The sequence below is a fragment of the Musa acuminata genome, chromosome BXJ2-4, assembly GCF_036884655.1.
Source record: "Musa acuminata AAA Group cultivar baxijiao chromosome BXJ2-4, Cavendish_Baxijiao_AAA, whole genome shotgun sequence".
Classification (NCBI taxonomy): Eukaryota; Viridiplantae; Streptophyta; class Magnoliopsida; order Zingiberales; family Musaceae; genus Musa; species Musa acuminata.
Genome location: NC_088341.1, coordinates 5,561,194 through 5,584,305, shown reverse-complemented (window position 1 = coordinate 5,584,305; position 23,112 = coordinate 5,561,194). Strand labels below are relative to the sequence as shown.

Sequence of the window (23,112 nt, the reverse complement as noted above, 5' to 3'; positions counted from 1 at the left end):
GGTTTCCTGGCTTACTGAACGAGTCCAGAGGTGGGCCCCCGTCGCACCCCGAAGGACCAGCTACAAAGCAGCCCTCGTCGCCCTCGCGTGAGCAGAGGCGCAGGCGACGCTGCGCGGCACCTCCGCAACGAGCGGCGGCTCTCGCCGCCTTCGCGCGAGCATGGGAGTAGGCGGCACCTCCATGACCAACGACAACAGTGAGGGTGGGGGATCCGACAGGGGCCATGTAGCCTCCTCGCCGATGTGGTCTCACACCCCCTCCTCGTGCCCCTTCCTTGCGGATGCGCTCTCCTCGTGCCCCCTCGTCGCTGTTAGCCACGGGCAAGGAAGTAGGGGCGACTCGCCCTCGTGACTAACGACGACGGTGAGGGTTGGGAGTCAATTGGGGCGACCATGCACGAGGCGGAGTGGGGCCGCCGGTGAGGCAGAGGTGCGGCCAGGCCTAGCACAGGCGGAGGGGCGGCTACGTTATGGCAGAAAATTTTCAAAATATCGAGGGTAAAATCATCTTTTTAGGCAGTTAGAGCCGTTCTATGAGCAATTATGTAACTTACAAAGTTTGGGGTCCAATTTGACGGGAGAACGTTTATATCGTGCATGTTGAAAGCTTTTGTCACGTGGACATTGCACTACTACCTATCTGGCATCCATTGGATTTATCTAAATTGACCAAATTGAGAATTGTGACTGAAGAATTGTCGGTATTGTGGGCTGTACATTAAGAGCGTAAATAAGTGCAGCACCTGTCAGCCGGACCCCCTCAAGTCTTTTATCTTCGAAGGAATGGAAACAAAGTGACGGAGATGAGTGAATCTACAAATACCATAACTCATTTTATATTTCACCAATAACTTATGGACATCGATAAAGATTTTAAACTGATAGTATGTATATAAAATTACCCTCGAGAAAGCAAAGACCAATCAACGTGACACTGTACATGATGTTAAAAGAATTATTAGGTTAAGGATCAATGGAGTCCACTTATATGATCACCAATAAATAATTAATCCCACGTTCTTAAAGGAACAAAAAGCGTCCACTTGTTTGATCACCAACATCTGAAGCTTATGTTATTGTATTTCACTTTATATATTCGTGCCAAATTGAAGAGTAGAAGACAAAAATATTGCGTGCTTGTGCATTCTAAAATTTTTATAGATAAGTTATTTGGGTTAGATTCAAAGTGAAAACAAATCGAAATTGAATTGAGTTGAAATCGGAACTAAATTGATCTGACGAGCCATCGACTCCAAATTAAACTCAAAGTGATTTTATCTGGTTTGATTTTAGTTTTTAGTTTTAGAATACTAAAATCGATAGTTCTAGTTCCAATTTAAACCATCAATTCCATGGTTTAAGCTACAATGGTCCAATGATCAACCGTTTGAGGGTTAGCGGGATAAATGAACACTTTTCTCTTCCTAGCAGTCATATATTGATTGTTTTTAGAGATATCTTGATTATTTAATAATTAAAAATATATAAAAAGATAAATTTATCATTTTAATAGCTAAATAATAGTTAGTTTTATGATCAATTATTGAAAAACCTATATAATATATTATTACACTCTCTAATCACTGTCTTAAACCCTGTCTTGATTCCTATGATAGGTGGAAGAAAATTTGAAAGGACCAATCATGACAACCTAAGAAACAATTAGCACATCATGTCGAGCCAAAAGAATTTGATATGACAGCTAGAATATCTTCAAGCTGCATTTCAGATATGAAAAAGATTAAACATAATTTTTTGGGTACCAGATGCTCAGTACATGGTCATGGACAAGGCACAGATGGATTTGTTGCATAAGGAGTATAAGTTACCTGCAAGAGAGATGTTGTCGAGTAGAGGCAGGATACCATAGGGCACTTCCTCTGGTCTCGAGACTGAGGAGAGAAAGGAGACGGTTTTTATTATTTGATAATGGGCAAAGGTCATTCCACTCGTGGAGTGTTTTTTTTACTTTCTCTTTCCTTCGGGCGTGCAAAGTCGAAGTTGTCGGTATCGAAGACCGCAAAACTCGCATTCTTTTGTTTCTTCTATCAAAAATTTATTTACTTCCAATATTATTAAAAGTATAAGTTTTTAAAAAAAATTAAAATCACTTTATTCTATTATTATAGCAAGAACAAGAAAATTACAGTTTCTATAAAAATCATCTAGAAAATCAGATCTCCTAGATTGATAAATGAGCCTTGATCGAGTAAAATTAACTAAAAATTATCCTTTGATTAGGTCTCTTAAGAATACAGCACCATCGAATGGAGGACAAAGAACCGACGAGATAATTGATGTCACAGTGAGTAGTATGACGGGACTACAGAAATAGTTCATGTTTGGTGATTAATGATGTGACTTATTGACAATTTAAGCAGACGATTAGACGTTACATTCCTTTCTTTCTAAGGACTACGAGTAGTCTTTTAAGGCACAACATTCAATTTGTAATGAAGAGGATGCACGAGAAATTGAACATCCTGCAAGGGTAGATCTATCATGGTGTTTAAGAATGTAACCTATGCCACGATTATTGTTACATGCAGAGATCGAACCATCACATTCTAATAAACAAGTTTTAATTATGTCATTTAAATGCAGAAGTTTATGTTCGATAAAATGATAAAACATTCATGTTTTTGCTTATTTATTGTTTCTAAATTAGCATATGTCAGTAGTTTTGGAAATAATATAGGGTAAATTCCCGAAAAAAAATTCTAAATTTCAAAATTTTTTAAATAGCATCCTAAGTTTGAAATTTTATCGTAGAATGCTCATTTTTTCAAAATAATCATCCTACTCCTATCGACCATCGCTCTCTTTCCAACTCCTAACCATACCATTATCTCATCGGTTTTCCCCATCAATTGAACCCACCTAGTGACAAAGGTGCATTGACCACCGCCACATCCGGCTGGACTAGCAATGGAGCGACCCTTGCCATTTTCACATAAGAAAAGGTGTAGAAGACGCTACATAACACCTCCATGACCAACAATGATGGTGAGGGTTGGGGGTCCGACAGAGGCTGCACAACCTCATTCTGCCCTTTCTTCATTGATGCAATCTCCTCGTGCTCTCTCCTTGTCGTTGACCACGAGTAAGTTAGGAGGAGGGGGTGGCTCGCCCTCGTGACCAATGATGATAGTGATGGTAATAGGGCGAGGAAGGGCTGACGAGCAGCTAGCAACATGCAAGGTAGAGGGTGACCATTAAGTAGGCGAAGGCTTGGCCAAGACTAGCAGAGGCAGAGGTGTAGCTAGGGCTAGGGCAAGAATTCTTCAAATTAACTTAGTACAAAATATCTTTTCAGATGCTTAGCAGCGCTCAGCCAGAAATTATGAAACTTTAAAACTTTTTCAAAAAATTCACCTAGTAATATAATGTTTTATTCTTAATTAAGTCATGCTTCATGATCTTAGATAGTTGATCCATTAAATCAGCCATTTCATGTGCTCATCAACTATAAAGTTGAGAGAAATTAAAAATTCAATCTCAATGAGTGGCATAAAGTAAAATATACTATAGGCTTTTTTTCCTTTAGTGTTTAGTAAAGAAAGTTTTCTACTTTTAAAACGATGATACAGATCAATTATCACAACGAACAAACAAAAATTACACCATCAATACCTTTTACAGAATAAAAAGAGTGATCACCTAAAGAAACTTGATCAAAGACTTGGACAAATCACGAGGAGACTTATAGCTTCATGATATTATCATTAATTATATTGTTACATAATTATAGGTTCAATCAACAAAGACCTTATGCGATCCTCGATCACTCCATCAGGTTTCCCATATCCATCTCCATATTGGTATATGCATTGGGCCATTCGAGCAATATTGATGGCCATCATTTTCAGGTTTTCCTCAAAAGGCGAAGTGAAACTTCGATTTCCGTTTATTGCTCTCCAATTCCCCTTGATTAATCCCCTGATATGCCCACGAGCCGCGTCCTCCGATACACTGGTCTCATGCATATAGCACTGGATAGATTTGGATACATCGCCTCTTTCAAGCTCGTCCTGCACAAAAACGACCGATGCAGAGAGGAGAAACTGTGTGAACTATTTATTACGTTCATTCCATGAACGAATAATTAAGTATGGAGCAATTCTCATACCGTGGAAGTACCCAAATCATCACAAAGTCGAAAAACCATGGATGCCCATCTTGCAATCTCAGGGCAGCTTTGGAAATCATCCAAGGCCTCCCGAGTTAAATCGTCACTGGTGCAATAAGCAAGAGTCAGTATCAGGGGAACTGATACCGATACCAGTGCGTTCTCCAAGTACTCTCCGAGATTGGGTGTGTAGCCATGGTGGTACCACCTCGCTTCCACAGTGAATGTCTTCAATAGATCTGCCCACTGAAACCAAGACTATTACTCCTTCGAAAATGGAACTGCATGATTGATGCACAAAAGAGGAAGGGATCGATATGTTACTGCTTTTTTTAGGTGTGGAATTATGTCCAGTCCCTTCTCTTTCATAACACTGTATGCGATGTCATTTGTAGTGTTGAAGAGGGCTAGAAAACATATCCTCGTATACTCTGGAAGTTTGTCCATTGCATTAACATCCCATCTGCAACATCCATCAGAGTAGAAGTTGTCAAGAATCAAAGATCGTTAAGATTTTATCTCTTGCATGCATGGCGTGGAGGAGTTCTTCATCACCTATCGACAGCATCCGTGAAGAGCTCGAGCTCATCCATGGTGCCGTAAATATCATACACATCATCTAATGTTACTATAAAGCAGTTTGCCTTCGTGTGCAACTCCCTGCATCTACCAAACTGTGGCTCAAAAACCCAGCCAACAGTCCAGAAATAGTTCTCCACCAACCTGTCCCTTGAAAATGGAAGCCTCTGCGCCAGGCCAAGATTGTTCCACCACCTGATCGATAGCCAGAAGTTTGTGCTGAAGTTTGCTGGTTCGTAAACGAGGGCAGAATGCACAAGACATGATTCAAGTAAAGCAAGCTCAAAATACCTCGACACTTCTCTGAGTTCCCTCTGATATATGATCTGAACCCTGTTGAAGTCCAACTTAGCCAATTCAAGTAGGACAGGGTTCATCATCGCTTCCCTTTGGGATGCTTCTATGAACCACCTGGTCTGTAACCTCGGCATCCTCCAGTTCAATGGAAGCTCCAAGGCATGGGCTACGTGCTCCCTGAGATGAGGCTCAAGTGATCCCTCCATGAGGCTCTTGAGATGTTTAGTTGTGAAGTTGTTAGCTTCTTCCAGCACGTGCTCTCCTTCCTTTGCAAGATGGGAAGCCTCGTACAAGCTCACCAATCCTTCAGTCTGATGGCGAAGGCTGGCTTTCAGGTTGCCCTTCTCATCCATAAATCGGTTGAATACACCTTCAGTCCATCCACATAATTTGTGCATGTCAGATTGTGACACCATGATAGAACAGAATAAACACAAAATTCCATTAGTATGTTAGGCTATTAACGTGGCATAATTGTATGACTGATTGGACATATTTCTAGTTGTCTCAGTTTTATGGAAGTAATTGTTCTAGCAATATACGAGGTACATCAGCGACAATGCTGTATCAGTCGCCAAGAAAGGAGTAAAGCAGGATATACAGCTTAATCACCTTCAGAAACATCAAACCCATGTTCTCTGAGAAGCCTGAACATAAGAGCCGTGGCATGAAGATTATCCTTCAGCAACATGTTCACCTTTTCCACGGAACCGTATATAGTCCCTAAAGCATCCTTAATTTCCTCCTTAAAGTGATACGCCACCCCAAGCTGCTGCAGGTGATCGATCAGTTGAAGCTGCTCCTCAATTCCCTTCTTCATGTAGATCAGTTGTTTCACGTCCTTCGTCAGTTTTCCCATCCTTCTTGCGTTATCCTCCTCCACCTAATGAAAGCTAGTCAGCAACCAGTGCGAACTATAGATAAAACTCAAGCTTACAGATTGCATGCACACCGACCTTGGTGTCATTTCTTAGCGATTGGATGTATTCGTCACTCCACGAGCTTGGCTGGTAATTAGCCGATCGCCGAGGAGAAGTCTGCGCAGCACACCGGATATGTGGTCGGAAGCATGGACGTGGTGAAGCCTTGGACGGCGACGTCCACCGATGGGCACCGATGAGACTGCACAAGGACGGAGCAGATGAGCAGAAAGCCATTTGGCTCGGTGGACAACACTCAGTAGAAGATCGGAGAATCTGATGAGCTTTGTAGTGGCGGTGTTGGCGTTAGATTTATAGTGCCAGAGGCGGTGAAAACAGGATGGATTCAGTAACGAGGCTCTCGTGCCTCTCGACCTCCCTAAAACGAGATTCACAAGCAGAATGCTAATTGTTCCAACCAAATGTAATTCCAAGTGTCCAAAAATATTTCTGGCGTCATAGTGGAAGAAGCCACTTTAAAAAATAGTTAATTCAAGGAGTTGATTTGATTAAATTCGACACCATTAGGACAAGCCCATGGCCTCGATCCTTAAGCGTTCCGATTTAACTTATTGGTGTGTGCAGTACGTTAACTACTCAAGTCCATCCAGAAGGAACCGAAACACTAGTTACACAGATGAGTGGATCTCTCCATCCTATAACCAATATCACACTATACATGACAGCAGAAAATGTTACAAGAATCATTAGGTGAAGGATCACATCTGACAATAGTAAAGGATAACAGATAAGAACGTCCACCAGTATGAGCACCAACATATGAAGCTTACGCTATTGGACTACAATCTATTATTAATCTCGCATTCATAAAATGATAAGGAGAGGCCACTCGTATGATCACAAATATGTGAAGCTGTGCTATTGTACTTCATTTTTTTCAAATTAATAATTATGATAATAGTGTGTGCTTGTGCGCTCTGAAACGTATGGGAGGGTAAGTTTGGATGTGAATGATTATACAGAATTGAAAGGTTAATTTTTACTGAATCACCGTAAGTTTACGATCATCAAAAAGAAAAAATAATATTTTAATAATTCTAGATAAATAATCTAAATTCTCATAATTATAAAGGGTCCTTAAGATGTATCAAATGATACATCTTTAGATGTAGGTGATAAATACAAACTAATATCGTTTTCAATTTAAGATGATTCCCTATAATGATGAATATCTCATTCTTTTTTGGTTTTATTCCCTTTTATTCAATTTTTTTTTATGAATATCTATTATTGGTAATATATATTGAAGCATCAAATTAATCCATCAATAATATATGTAATATTTGATTTGAACCATATCAAGGTTATATTTATACTTTTTCAATTCAAATCAAATCTTATAGTCTTTTTTTTTTTACATAACTTCTTTTGCTAGAGATGTAACATTTTATTATAAAGATATTCTTTTATGAGTTTATATAATAATTATAAACTCAGGTGACTTACGCTTCATCTTTATTTCAGTATTACCGACTCCATAAGTAATACCCAAAATATTATGAATCTTAAACTTATAGTTTTATCATCTATATTAAGGATATAATCTTGAATTCCTCAAATTCTATCATTTTAATGTGTCAACTAATGACTTATCAGAAAATTGATCCTCAGATATTTTCATACAATTGAGTTTTTCATATCTTTCCTAATCAATCACCTCAATCATTTATTCCACAAAATTTTCAATAATTAAGTTTGTCTTCTGTTCAATTAATCTGTTAAAGGTCTCACTCACTCAATACAACGATATACTCAAGCCATTTATTTCAAAATGTATAGAGGTATTTACAAAAATATAATGAAGGAAGTACCACTGTAATAATATAGCACTAATGCTTTGAGTTTTCAAAATATGATGAACTATTGATATCATCTATATTTCACCTTTAGGTGAAATATTGATATATCTAGTGTTCACTTAACATCATTTATGGAGGATTGATACCATCCTTGTGAAATAGTATTGCTACATTTAGGTATACGACCCTAAACTGTAAGGATATCCAAAATAGTATCATCCTATCCCATCACATAACTATTTGAAATAAATTCTCCTTTGGGATTATTTAAATCTCCTAATTATATGTGTCATCGTGAATATTGTTTTATTTTATATCATTTATGATCAATTCCATAGTGTATTTTATAGATTATTAGTCCAGGTCACTTTGGTGGCTATAGGACCAATACAAAAAAAGATAAAATACAATCTAAAATATCTCATGAATGATAAGAACTTTATTGTAATTTATATCTCATAAGCCTATCATCCTAAACTACTTTGGTAACAATTGGTCAGATAAAACTTAGGAAGATAAATTACACATAATATTCACTAAATTTCTTTATCTTGATTCATGTCATTGTGAATATTATTTTATTTAATGTCATTTAAGACTTATTTTATAATGTATTTTATAAATTATTGGTTTAGATCACGATGGTTGTAGGACCAATACAAAAATATAAAATATAATCTAAAATGTCCTATAAATGATAAGGCTTTTATTGTAATTCACATCTCATAAGTCTATACTACTTTGACAGCTATCGATCAGATAAAACTTATGAAGATAAATTACAAATAATATTCATAAATTTATTTATCTTAATTCATGCTGAAGCAGTTCGAATAACAACCATAATAATTATTGAACATTAATCAACAAAAGAAAAAACTCATATGATAATCATGATAACATATAAATCATGTCTTCATGTGAAAGATAAATATTATTTCATAATTTCAAATATATACATGTGAATAACCAAATATATATTCAAGAATATTAATTAAATTTTATTTATCATATAATAAAAATATAATTAATAATTCATATGAGAAAACTATAAAAGTAAACCATAATTTATATTTTTTTAAATCAAAAATTAAATCCAATCAAATAATAAAAAATATAATCATGATTAAATTCAATCATAATTATAATAAATCATATTTATCAATTTTATAATTGAGAATATAACTTAAAATTCTCAATTTCATAACCGTAAAATTATAAATATATTGATAGATCATAAATGAAATTATGAAATTTATAAAGGGCAAAACTATAATTTGATAAAACCCTAGCCTCGAGGGTAAAATTGTAAATATATCAAAACCCTAGCTTGCGCCGTCGCTGCCTGCGCATACAGCGCTACCTCTGCCCGCGCGCGGCCGCTGCCGCCGCGGGGCTGCCTCTGCCCACGCGCGGTCGTTGTCGCTTGGGTGCGACTTGTGCCTGCGCGCGGCCTACCCGTGCGCGGCCGCTACCGCTGCCCTCTGCCGACGGGGGCAACGGCTGTCGCCATCTGCAACCACCGCCCTTCCGTAGGCGCCCTCTACGGGCGCCACCATTACACGTGAGGGCGGCCGCTGCCTTCACACGGGGTGCAGCCGCCGCCTTCCGAGGGCAGCACGTGCACAGGCAGTACGGGATGCCCGTGGTGCCGCCGGCATCCGCGTGTGGTTGCTGCGATGCGCGCGCTGCGTGGTGCAGCCGCCGCTCGCAAGCGGACCGCGGTCGCGGAGCTGCGAGGTGGTACACGACCGTTCAGCGGGATTGTCGACAATGATCAACAGAGATCACCGCCTCAATAACATCGATAGTAAACAGTAAATTCATCCATCAAACATAAAATTATACATTACTCATAATCAGTGATAAAATAAATCATATATAAAAAACAGATCAATAATATTCAACGAATTATTTATGCAATATAAATAAAAATAATAAATTTAATATTTTTGATATCAAAAACCTAAGCTATGATACCAAATTGTTAGCATTAAATCAATAATTATGCTATCTATAATATAAAAAAAATTATGCTAAGATTGAAATCAAATAAAATTACATCTAATAATATTACGATACATACCTTTTATTGTTATTCAAAAAAATAAATCTTATCTGATCTACAAGCATTTTATTATCGAATTTGACATATCAATATGTCAGGAGAACTAGATCCTTCTCGTCTCTTCAAATGACCATATAGATTGATGGATTAGGGAGAGGAAGATTGAGAAAAAAATATTAATCTTTAATTGTATTGAGATACGTCTTACTTAACCCCTAGATGTTCTGTCTATTTATAGACGAGAACAAATGGTCTAAGTTATTAGGAGAGTTTCTATCATCAAGATTATCTCATAAAGAATTCTATTTTAATATAAATTTACCAATAACACCACGTGCTCCTAAGACCCTCCAATTCAATGTAGCTCAAGGCATGGGCTACGTGCTCCCTGAGATGAGGCTCAAGTGATCCCTCCATCGAGGTTCTTCTTCCAGCACGTGCTCTCCTTCCTTTGCAAGATGGGAAGCCTCGTACAAGCTCACTAATCCTTCAGTCTGGTGGCGAAGGCTGGCTTTCAAGTTTCCCTTCTATCCATCCACATAATTTGTGCATGTTAGATTGTGACACCATGATAGAACAGAATAAACACAAATTTTCAATAGTATGTTAGGCTATTAACGTGGCATAGTTTTATGACTAATTGGACATATTTCTAGTTGTCTCAGTTTCATGAAAGTAATTGTTCTAGCAATTTATAGAAGTAGATCGACAACACTGTTGGATCAGTTGCCAAGAAAGGAGTAAAGCAGGATGGATATATAGCTTGATCACCTTCAGAAACAGCAAACCCATCTTCTCTAAGAAGCCCGAACATAAGAGCCGTGGCATGAAGATTATCCTTCAGCAACATGCTCATCTCTTCCATGGAACCGTATATAGTCCATAAAGCATCCTTAGTATCCTCCTTAAAGTGATACGCCACCCCAAGCTGCCGCAGGTGATCGATCAGTTGAAGCTGCTCCTCAATTCCCTTCTTCGTGTAGATCAGCTGTTTCACGTCCCCTGTCAGTTTGTCCATCCTTCTTGCGTTATCCTCCTCCACCTGATGAAAGCTAGTCAGTAACCAATGCGAACTATAGATAAAACTCAAGCTTACATATTGCATGCACGCCGTCCTTGGTGTCAGTTGTGAGCGATTGTATGTATTCGTCACTCCACGAGCTCGGTTGGTAATCAGCCGATCGCCGAGGAGGAGGAGTCCACGCAGTACACCGGATTGGTAGCAGAATGCATCGACGCGGTGAGGACTTGGAGGGGGCAGTCCGCGGATAGGCACCGATCAAGCTGCAGCAGAAGGACGGAGCAGAAGAGCAGAAAGCCATTTGGCTCATTAGAGGATCGGAGAATCTGATGGGCTTTGTAATGGCGGTGTTGCCGTTGGATTTATAGTGCCAGAGGCGGTGAAAACAGGATGGATTCAGTAACGAGGCTCTCGTGCCTCTCGACCTCCCTAAAACGAGATTCACAAGCAGAATGCTAATCGGCCACGTAGGTACAGCCAGCCTCATGTATATCCACAAAAGCTCCACATCATCGTGTTCCAACCAAATGTAATTCCAAGTTTCCAAAAATATCTCTGGCATCAGATTGGAAGAAGCCACTTAAAAAACATAGTTAATTCCAGGAGTTGATTTGATTAACTTCGATGCTTAATTCAACCGTATAGTAGGATCCCTTTGAGTCCAAATAATCTTCAAAGGCATGAACCGAAGTGGAACAAAAAGGGATTTGTAATCTTTATTAATGCGTTCGGGAGCTATTAAAATTCAGCTGCGAGTCGGATTAATAAGTGACAACAATTTGGTTCTGTTAGATACAATTGAATTTATATGTTACGACTAAAATTAATTTATATTGTTTGGGGTCCGATTTGACAGAATCCGTTGGGTCGAAAACAGAAAAGAAGACAAATAAATGCAAAAGCGACCCATCCTATTACTGCATAAGAGAACATTTATGCCACGTTATCAGCGCACCACTTCACAGTTATAATGTGCATGTCGAGAGCTTTTGTTTCCCAACACGATGTGGACATTGCATGTGGCAGTGTAAATGTAAACATCTATATCTATTGGATCCATCACATCATATTAATTAACATCGAATTGGTCATGAGTATCAAATTGACTAAAGAAGTATCGGTATTGTGTGCTGTACATTTAACGACTCAAGTCCTTCATCTACAAGGAGTGACACAGATGGTGAATCTCTCCATCCTACAACCATTTAACCTCTACAAAGTAAAGACCAATCAACATCACACTATACATGACATCAAAGATGGTCAAATCCGGCATTCTCAAAAGAGAAAAAAGAAAGTCCACTCGTATGATCATCAACGTGCGCAGCTTATGCAATTGTAATACAACGGTCTATTAATCTCGCATTCAGAAAAGACAGAGTCCACTTGTATGATCATCAATATGTAAACCCTATGCTATTGCACTTCATTTTATTCGCATAATAATAGTGTGGACAACAAAAATAATAATTAAGATAATAGTGTGTGCTTGTGCGCTGTGAAACTCATGGGAAGGTTAGTTTAGGCGTAAATGAAACTCGCATTAAGCTACTGTTATATTTTCTTTTTGTGACATCTTCATTTGATTCAATTTGAAGATGAGTAAAAATTAAAATTGATTTATAAGAATGTGATACATATATCAGTATTAACTTTGGCTTAATCAATTTGAACCACTCTAAATGCAGCCGCCAACAGTTCAGCTAAGTACCTAATCGAATATTATATTCCTTTCGTTTCCTAACTCGTACCTACAACAGAATCGAACATTTAGCAGGTTAAATTAATCTGCACTTAATTTATAATGCATCGTACCTATCACATTAAACAGGTCAGATGGATTATGACTTCCACTGACAATGCAAACATGTATATATATATTTCATTGTATATCCTAATTTGTAGCTACAAACTGTAGTGACTAAACCTGAATCTGACATCATACCACCATGATACAAATCTTGGTAAATGTTGCTCATCGAGAGTAGATTATACCTGCAATTTACAATCCCTCTTATCTCTCTAGTGTACCAACTTGATCAAAAACCCAACTATTTTCGGCTACCAAAAGAAGATGCTGCAAGACAATTTAGCCTATTACAAAAACAAAAACAAAAAAAATCAGTGATCCCCCTTTGTTTTCGGCCTCATGCATCCACAGAAGAGATTCTTCTTCATCTTTCTACCACAGTCTCTCCTCCCATATATAATGTCCTTTAGAAGAATTCTTGATCTGTCTCGAACCCTAGTGTCCTTCCTCGCATGCTGTTCTTCAAGTTTCAGCAAGACATACTGGATTTTATGCAGTTCCAGCTCTAGCCTTTCTATCTTATCTGATTCCCTTCTTGCTTGTTCTGCAATTTGCCGTCTTCTTCTGCTGCCACCATCTCCAGAGTTTGTGTCCATACTATCTGAGGAATGGAGCTCTTCAGCCTTGTTGGTCAACTTGTTATTTGTATCAATTAGCTCAATGACAGCTCCTTCTGCATCATTTAATTGTGGATAAATTGTATTATATCCTAGACTTGCAGGAAGCTTCCCCATTTGAGAGCTTTCCATTTTCCTCTTCAAATCCTTCACATCCGTTTCGAGGTCCAATAACTTTCGCAAGTCAGTTTGAAGCCTTGGGAGGACCATTTTGGACAATTCTTGTTGGGATACCAAAGCTCTATTGGGCATCTCTAACCTGTCAACACTCAACTCCTTCTCAACCACCAGCTCTGAAGAAGGATATTTGGAATTTTCTTCCTCTATAGACTCTATGCCATGTTCCATGGCAGCTGTTGATGCTTTCCATTTCTGGTTGCTGCAATCTCTTTCAGCAGCTTCCCATAATTGATCATCAATGTCGATCCTGCTTGGACCATCAGAACAAATAGTCCTATAGTGAAAATAACTTGACTCCTGCTCGAGTTTATTATCTTTCATCATTTGCCCATACTTCCCTCTGGAGATTTCATTAACATTTTGCCCCTCATCATCAACATCACACTGCCCTGCAAGTGCCTCATTATTTAACCCATCAACATCTTTACTTGAAGCCTCTAAGTTGGAATCAGCATCAAAGTTTTCCTGCACTCTGTAACTTCTGATATGTATTATCATCTTTTGAAGAGCTTCTACTTTAGTAATCAATTTCTCCAACTCTGGAACGCCTTTGACATCCAAGACTTTATGACCTTCACCAGATTGACAAGAACCATGATGCAGATAAGAAACCAAGGGCAAATCCTGGAGACAGAAAAGTCAGAGTGTCAGAAGTGAAAGTTGCAGATTCAATTAGCCAATAGTGTTAGCTTACCTCAGAAAGTAAAGCACAATTTTATCCTCAAAAGGCAAAAATGAAATTTCTGGTGATTTGAATCTTTTTTTTTTTTTTGAATCATGCCCTGAAAGCACATTGATCCAAAATTATAGGCATGCCTTTAATTTGATCCAGTGACACAGATTTTAAGACAGTTGAACTTTGCCTATATCTTAGTTACCTTTTGTCAACTTGTCACTTTGATAGTCTTCGAGTGAACTTAACTGATCTTTGAATATAGATTGAATTTTGAACTATGATCAAGATTGACAACATGTTCAGATTCAATAGTGCTAAGAAGTGTACCTCTTTCTCATAGTGGTTTGATTGTGTACGCTTTGACATTGTCATAATTAGTTTTTCTAGAGAGATAATACCATTCCACAAAGATGTTATACATGCTGGATAAACATCCAGGACAGCCTTCAACCCATTATTTTCTCCCTCTAAATCATCATTCTTTTTCTTCAGAGTATCCACATAATCCTTTGTTAAACGTGCCTCCATATCTAGTGTCTCCTTTTGCAATATTAAACTAACTTCCCCTGCTAATAGCAGCTCATGAACCTTTTCTTCATATAATGCAGCATAGGCTGTGGAGAGTTGAACATCACTTAACAATGCTGTGATTTCCCCTTCGCAGCGCTCATTTTCAGCTACTTCTTTCTGAAGTTCTGAGATCAAATCCTCCTCACTGTTCACAAGCAACTTGACTTCTTCACACATTTGATTGATTTCCTCTTGAAGCACCATATTTGCTTCATAAAGGTATCTGATCTCAATGTTCCTCTGTGCAAGTGCTTCTGATAAAGTCGAAATATTCTGCTCCAAATCTTCTTTGACCAGCTTACTCATTTCATTTTCAGCTATTTCTTTCTGAAGTTCTGAAATCAAATCTTCCTCACTGTTCACAAGCAACTTAACTTCTGCACACATTTGATTAATTTCCTCTTGCAGCCCCTCATTTGCTTCATTAAGATATCTGATCTCATCATTCCTGTGGTCAAGCACTTCTGATAAAGTTGAAATCTTCTGCTCCAACTCTTCTTTGACCAGTTTATTCACTTCATCATCCAGCTGAAGTCCCTTGAGGATTCTACATAATTCTGAGTTCTTTTGTTGACTTGATTGGAACTTCTGATTTGTTTCTGATAGCTGTGTCTGTTTCTGTATCAGTAGAGTCTCTATACACTGACTTTGAAGATTTAGTTCATCTAGGACTTTTGTAGTTGTAATTAAATCAAACTCTGAAAGCAGTAAATGATTTCTAAAGTCTTCTTCTAGACAAGTAACGGACTCGCCAAGATGCATTTTTTCTTCCTCGAGAACCCTTATCTTCCAATTTAGTCTGTTATTCTCTGCTTCAAGACCTTTATTAATAACATGAAGAGAATCCAGATTATAACTGAGAGACCTCAACTCCAACAATCTTTCTGCACTAAGGCTCTTAAAGAAGACAAAAATATGATCCAGTTCTATTGCCTCTGCAAGGACATCAATATGTTCCTCTTCCAAAATGCGATGCTTTTGTTTTAAACTGTAAGATTCTTCCATGAGAATCATCTTTTCTTCAATCAAATTTAAAATTTCACATTTAGACATCTGGAGAGCATCTTGCAGATCTGTCAACTGCCCATGGACAGCCTTTATTTCAGTCTCCAGTACTACCTCCTTTTGGTTGTTTGCTTCCACATCCTTCACTAGTTTTTCATTCAAGCTTAAGATTTTGTGCTTCTGTTTTCCTAATGCTAATAATTCTTCGGTTTTGATGTCAAGCTCCCTTTCAAGAGAACATTTCTTCAATCTTAGACTGATGAGATCCTGTATTATATGCCTCAGAAGCGTGGCAAACACTGATATCTCTATATGCAGTTGTTGATTATCACCCTCGGCTTCTGAGATAAAATTCAACAGCTTTTTAATTTCAGTCAAGATAATATTAAATTCATCCTGGATTTCATCCAAGTTACCAAAGTCCTTGTCAAAAATAAGTGTGTTCCAGAGTAAATGAATTCCATTATTTAAATTCTCCTTTTGCTCTGACAATAACAGTATGTTGTTGATATGCATGAGCTTTTCCTGTTCAAGTTCTGAAATAATTGTCTTGGCACTATTACAATTCTGTATGTGCTTCTGACATTCTATGGAAAGATCCACGTTCCTTCCATTTACATCAAACAAACTTCTTTGCAAGATAAAATTTCCCATCAGAGCACCAATCAGATTATTTTCTTTTGCTTCAAGCTCCTCCTCTTTAAGCTGGTTTTCCTGTCGCAGGAGAAAGATCTGGTTCTCTAATGTGGCTATCCTACTCTTGTATGATTGAATATGGGTTTCATGCTCTTCTTTTTCTAGCTTCAGATGTTCTTGTAGATCCTTGACCTGATGGGTTAAAAAATCTCTTTCTCTTGTTAATTTCAAGTTCTTATCCTTCAAGTCAGTGAACATACTCTCCAGGTTTATCAGATTCAGGGTGATTCTTTCTACCTAGCATGCAAACATGAAAATCAATGTAATCTGAGAATGGAAAAATCTCTTGGTAAAAATGGAAAATTGCTATCATATGACAAGAAATAATAGTTATTACTTAAAAAGAGATAATATGCGAGAGAGGGAGAGGGAGAAAGAGTGACCTGAGAAACAAGAGTGTCCTCAATAAAATGACCAGAGTTCTGAGCATGCAGGGACTGATAGGAGTCTTCTAAGTCTTTTAACTCTGACTTCAGAAAAACAGCTTCATTTCTTACCTCAGATAGGGAGTTCTCCGAGAAGGAATTCTTGTAGGAAAGCTTCTCTACAATCTGAGAAAGAATCTCTAACTTAGATAGAAGATTGTTCCTCTCAGCAAAAAGACCAGAGTTATGGTTGCTGAGTGATTGACAAGATTCTTCTAAGTCTTTCAACTTTGACCTCAAAGACCCAACTTCACTGCTTACAACAGTTAGGGAGTCCTCCAAGAATGAGTTTTTGTCATAAAGCTTCTCTACATTCTGAGTAAGAACCTCCACCTGAGAAAGAAGAGTGTTCCTTTCAACAAGAAGACCAGAGTGCTGATTGCGAAGAGACTGACAAGATTCTTCAGAGTCTTTCAACTTTGACCTCAGACACCCAACTAGAGTGCTTATATTAGATAGAGAGTTTTCCAGGTTAGAATATTTGTCTGAAATCTTATTTACATTCTGAGTAAGAATCTCTAATTGAGATAGAAGATTCTCCCTTTCAGCAAGAAAAACAAACTTCAGATTACCAAGTGACTGTGTGGATTCTTCAGTGACTTTTAACTTTGACCTCAGACACTCAACTTCACTGCTTGCATTAATCAATGAGTTCTCCAAGAAGGAATTTTTCTCCGAAACCTTCTCCATATCCTGGGTAAGGATCGCTGCCTGAGACAGAAGAGTGTCTCTTTCAGAAATAAGGCAGGAGTTCTGATCACACAGTGAACTACAGGAACTTTCAAGGTTTATTAACTTTGACCTCAAACATCCAACTTCATTGTTTGCATCAGATAGGGAGTTCTCCAGGACGGAACTTTTCTGTGAAAGCTTCTCCATGTTCTGAGTAAGAAACTGTACCTGACAGACAAGAGCTGTCTTTTCAGCAAGAAGTCCAGAGTTCCGACCACTTATAGACAGACAGAATTCTTTAGAGTCCTTCAAGTTTGACCTTAAACACTCAACTTCATTGCTCATCTCGGATAGAGACTTCTCCAAGAAGGACTTCTTGTCTAAGAGTGTCTCCACATTCTGAATAAGAATCTCTACCTTAGAAAGCAAGGTGTTCCTTTCAGCAAAGATATCAGACTTTTGCTCAATGAGAGACTGACAGGATTCTTCAGATTCCTTCAACTTTGACCTCAAATTCCCAGCTTCATTGTTCATATCAGACAGGGACTTCTCCAACAAGGAATTCTTGTCTGAGAGCTTTTCCCCATTCAGAGTTAGAATTTCTACCTGAGAAAGAAGAGAATTTCTCTCGGCTAGAAGACCAGAGTTCTGATTACTGAGAGACTGACAGGATTCTTCAAAGTCCTTCAATTTTGACCTCAGATACCCAACTTCGCTGCTTATATCAGATAGTGAGTTCTCCAAAATCAAACTTTTCTCTGAATGCTTCTCCACATTCTGAGTAAGGCTCTCTACCTGAGAGAGAAGACTGTTCCTTTCAGCAAGAAGAGCAAAATGCTGATCGCTGAGCGACTGATAGGATTCTTCAAAATTTTTCAACTTTGGCCTCAAACACCCAAGTTCAGTGCTTAAGCAAAAACGAGAGTTCTCCAAGAGGGTTTTTTCTCTGGAAAGGGTATCCACATCCTTTGAAAGAATTTCCACCTTAGAGATGAGCACATTCCTCTCAGCAATATTGGTCGAAATTTTTCTGTTGAGAGATTCGTGCAATTCCTTCAGTGCTAAAATCTTTTCTCTTACAACTCCTAACTCTATGTGCACATCAGATAGTGAACTTTCCAATGCTGTGTTCTTCTTTAAAATATCGTCCCTATCTCTCAGCTTCTCCACAAAATCAGCTTCATACTTCTTGCAGATAGCTTTCAAGTCAAAATTTTCATTTTGCAAATCTTTTATGGCTGTTTCAAGGGACTCAGCATGTATCCTGGCAGCTACCTTTTCCTCCATAAGTTCTTGGTGTTTCACTTCGAAGTCATTCCTAATTTCTTTAATATGGCACAGCTCTTGAATAAAGATTTCCTTTTCGCCGACAAGGAGCCCAACTTCATCTTCAAGGATCCTTTTTCTCTCAGCCAACAAATTGATCTTGTCTTGGAGCATTTTGTTCATCAAGCTAGAGTGAAGATTTTGTTCATTTAAGCTGTCATTTTCATCATTAAGCTTGCATATCTTTTCCTGGAGATCTATACTATACAGCTCCATATCCCTTAACTCATTGATACCTCTTTGAATTTCTTGACTCAAATGATTTACCTCTTCCTGAGATTGAGTGTGCAGCTTTTTCTCCAAGAGGACAACCATCTCAGCCAGCATACATTTCTGGTGTTTGTCTTCAATTGTATTGTGGAATTTTTCTAATGCCTGCTGATTCTGAATAAGTTTGTACTCCTGCATATCTGCTTTCTTTCTTAGCATCTCTAGTACCATTGATAGAGATTGGTTAAGTTCTTCACAACTCTGCAGGTTCTTCACTTTGCTCAGCATTTCATCATTGAGTTTATTCAATTCATTTTGTGTGGCAGAGAGACAAGATTCAAGAACCGAGGTTCTTTCAGGAGATACTTGGTATTGAATGTCATCTGCATCCTTCTCAGAGCTCATTTTAGAGAGAGTACGATTCAAACCTTGATGCTCATTTTCTGTTTTATTAGAACGATCAGATTCTGCCATTATCAGAATCTTCAGATTATGGTTCCCAGCTGATAACTGGGAAATGTCTTGTTGGTGACCTTTTGCTACATAGCTTGAATCTTGTTTTTCCATAAGTTTAGTGTTTTCTACAGGCCAAAATTTTGAGTTATTGTCAACATTTTCTCCCTCTTCCTCCTGAAAATTTAGTCCTTTTCTTGCTCTCCCATCAGATGTCATGCGTGCTGCCGCATCCCCAATTGCAAACATCTCATTCAATTGCTTCAAACCCTTGTTTCTTGAAGATAAACTACTTTGTTCAGAATATAACCCATTTCTTCTAAATACATGTGAATCTAATGACAAGCACAATGTATCCTTCTGTAACTCATTAGGATCAAATAACGCACGAAGGTCCGGCGGCACTTCAGGTGTGTGAGGTTCTGCCTCATTTCCAAAAGAACCATAAGGTGATCCATCTGACATCACCAACGGGAATTGGCTAGGGAATGCCTCTGCCATTGTTCGATGAGCCTGATGAAGTGCTCCTGTTGCATGATCATATCTCTCTGCTAATGCACGGTATGCTCGGTAAAGCTCCTCCACCAATTTCATGAGCTCTGGACGCTTCTTGTAGTACATCTCTGCTCTCCTTGCAAAGGAATCAGCATCTTCTTCTAACATCTTGATTATTGTGTTGACCTTCATGTCTGTATCTGATTACAGAGTGCCCCTTTAGGAAAAGTGATTCCAAACTATTTTACAGTAAGATCACATTTTACAGATAATGTAACTTTAACCTACAAATGAAATAATGATCAAGTTATAGACAAAAACCAATGCAATATGTTATTGATGACACTTGTCTTTAGCTGATCACTCTGATGTATTTCTATCCATCATGTTGCTCCTATCCACAACGATGAAGCTCGTATATATACAATTGCTGCTTAGAAATCAAATTCCGGATTACAGGCTTTGGATTTAGAAGTTACAAAATAATTAGTGAAAGTGACTTAAGTATATTGATTAATAATATACTGAATGCATTAAGTTCATTAAGTTGTCAAGTAGGATGGCTTCGCTTCATATAAGGTAAGGATCTGGTCAAATTTGGTCAACCTGCTGACTTGTCCAAAGAAGCTGACCTAAACCTTTTCATTGTGCAGGTGTATGCACATCAAGGGGAAAGTTCCACATCAGACAACACAATGCTCTCTCCAATCGAGGAGACACCAAAGGTTCCAACATGCTGCTACTTCCTTTATCGTTTACCTATGAAAGTGAAGGAATCACCAGTAATTTGTTCAGTGGGATCCTCCTGCAAACCTCAAGTCAATTTTAGATGTGGCAAAAAGCTTGAGATGTACAGAGCACAAGGAGCTAGATCTTTTTACTTATGGAGAAAGTCCCATTCAAATCCAGTGAAATATGATGTTTGAATCAAATGAGTGAGATGAAAATTGTGAAAATATGAGCAAAGTTAAAAGAGGATACTAACCAATCAGCAAGAGAATTCAAACTAATTGCTAAACAAATAATCTTTCTTATCAATAAAGTGAAGTATACAAGTGTGAAGCTCAATTTTTCAAAATGATGATGAAGACTAAAAATAATAAGAACCTGCAAGATTCTCCTGAAGCCATTTTGAATTCTTTGGGCTGATATGGCTGTCCCACCACCATGAATAAAGTCGTCTTGATTCAGCATGCAACCTGTCCGCCATGAGCTCAAGCATACAAAGTAATATGCTCCTTTTAATCTTGAAAAGTGTAATTGCTATATCTCTGGTGATGATCTATGCCAGAACAAATGACGAACAAAACCACTGAAACCTACTCTGTTTGACACAAAATCTTTCAGCTAGAAAATTAATTTGCAATATTGCAATTTACCTAGGCAATGCACAAGTGCAAGTATCAGAAAGTAGTGGGCTTCCAGAAACTTGGAAGTAAATTTTGAATTCATGACGAGCAAAAAGGTCATCTTCTAAATAAATCTGAGCTATAAGCAAACCAGGAAGTTTCTGATGCCTTCACTCTGTTAGGAATCACGGCATCAGTAACAGTAAAAATCAGCACGAAAATAATATTTCTTGAGAGAAGGATTCACTGACATTGCTAACAGCAAAAAGGGGGTTTCCACCATCTCCACTCAAAGAATCTCTAGTTCATAGAAACGAATTATGCAACCAAAATTGTCAACCTTGCTCAAATTTGCACCATCTAGAAAACGAGAAATGGTTGTTTTGCATTAGCTCGATCAGAAGAGGAGACAATGTCGACTAAGACGTGGTAGAGAGATGGAGCCTGCTAAGAAAAAAAACGGTTTACTGCAGAACAAAAACCAATGCCAGGAACAAAAGAAAAAGGCACTCTCTTAAACTGTCTTTTCTCACAAAATCAATAAAAAGGACAAATTGTCTCTTGCAGAAGCCATAACGGGGATAAATCACATGAAGTCTGGCATGCAAAATCAAACAAGTAGGAATAGTATAGAAGGACTTAAGAAAGAACACGAGAATATGGTTTTCTTGTAAATGGCTTTCGTCACCAAATGCTACTTGTTAGAAGATGATATACCACAGCTCCAAGAAAAGGAGTAAAGGTTTCTCTGTTCTACATGGATTTTTAATGAGTTTGATCTTGTGCAAGAGAAAAGGCAGCTGATTGACTTTCTTGATATCAGAGTGTTAAAGAAAACCAAGAAAAAGATTCTGCATAAGGTTAAGACCTCGCAGTGTCGGGATCGAACGGCTTCCGAGCTTGTACAACAGATCGTCGTGAGCATTAATATCCCATAGCAAGAACCCAAAACTCCAAAACCATGAAACCGAGCTCACCACGCAGATCACGAGAAATACATCATAATGCGAGAGGGAAAAAGAAAAATCCAATCTTGCGGGAGAAGAAGCCATACCAAAGAGCAAATCCGAAGCGGGCACAAACAAGCAGCTGCAATGATGGAAGCCAGCTATTCTTCTCAGCCACTCTCAGCGGTCAGCCCACCCTCCTTCCCACCGATCCCATCTTTTTGGTACTGCCAAGACAAAAGGCGAAGTCTGCCGTGCGCACAAGAAAAGCAGGACGCCAGAGCAGAAAGGACGAGACGGAACGGGGAGAGCCGTCGTTTAAATCTCGGTACAACGCCATTGCGATTTGGGAGTAACAGCCGATGAGTTATATGGAAAGCAAACGGCGTCGTGTAAGCCTTGGAGGAAGGGGAGCGGATCCAATTAGTCTGCTATGATTTGGCCGAGGATGTGTGCTTCCGTTCTTCCCGTTGTAGTTTGCGCGCTGCCGCTGTTCGCATGTCTGAGGGTAGCCAGCGTGCAGGATTTCCTCCGGGTGCCACTGACGGAAGCGATTCTAATAGGACGTGGGAGGTGGGCCGCCGTGAAGAGACGGAACCCTGGACTGTGGCTGCGATGGGATAGGGAGTCAGTGACTTCCCGGGTCCCTCCGTTGCTAAGGGCTGATAAGTATCGAAGTTTGGAAGTGAGAGAGTTCCTTAATACATCGTCCGACCATCGATTAGCCATAAGATTGTGCAAAGAATTATTTGGACAATGGTTACGGAGCAATGATCTTATCGAGTCAGTATGTTAATGCCACGCAACAGATCTTATAGAATCGAGATGAATTAATCCTTATCGGTAC

The 23,112-nt window shown here is 38.6% G+C and overlaps 2 protein-coding genes across 3 annotated transcripts; both read right to left on the bottom strand.

Moving 5' to 3' along the window:
* Window positions 1-3,589: 3,589 nt before the first annotated feature.
* On the bottom strand, window positions 3,590-5,491 carry LOC135608938 (monoterpene synthase 8, chloroplastic-like). Its single transcript, XM_065102013.1, has 5 exons — window positions 5,000-5,491; window positions 4,685-4,903; window positions 4,454-4,592; window positions 4,130-4,375; window positions 3,590-4,031 (listed from the first exon to the last, which is right to left on the bottom strand). The coding sequence occupies exons 1-5, from the start codon at window positions 5,419-5,421 to the stop codon at window positions 3,738-3,740; spliced, it is 1,320 nt and encodes a 439-aa protein (XP_064958085.1). The 5' UTR covers window positions 5,422-5,491; the 3' UTR covers window positions 3,590-3,737.
* Window positions 5,492-12,734: 7,243 nt separating this feature from the next.
* Window positions 12,735-22,623, bottom strand: LOC103981592 (protein NETWORKED 1A-like). Of its 2 annotated transcripts, XM_018824298.2 has the most exons (6): window positions 22,373-22,623; window positions 21,349-21,762; window positions 21,077-21,251; window positions 16,772-20,169; window positions 14,445-16,625; window positions 12,735-14,065 (listed from the first exon to the last, which is right to left on the bottom strand). In XM_018824298.2, exons 3-6 carry the CDS (start codon window positions 21,189-21,191, stop codon window positions 12,956-12,958), a joined length of 6,804 nt encoding a protein of 2,267 aa, XP_018679843.2. In that variant the 5' UTR covers window positions 21,192-21,251; window positions 21,349-21,762; window positions 22,373-22,623; the 3' UTR covers window positions 12,735-12,955. The 2 variants fall into 2 exon arrangements, with proteins under 2 accessions (XP_018679843.2, XP_064959238.1); XM_065103166.1 differs by having other exon boundaries at window positions 21,077-21,762.
* Between the last annotated feature and the right edge of the window lie 489 nt (window positions 22,624-23,112).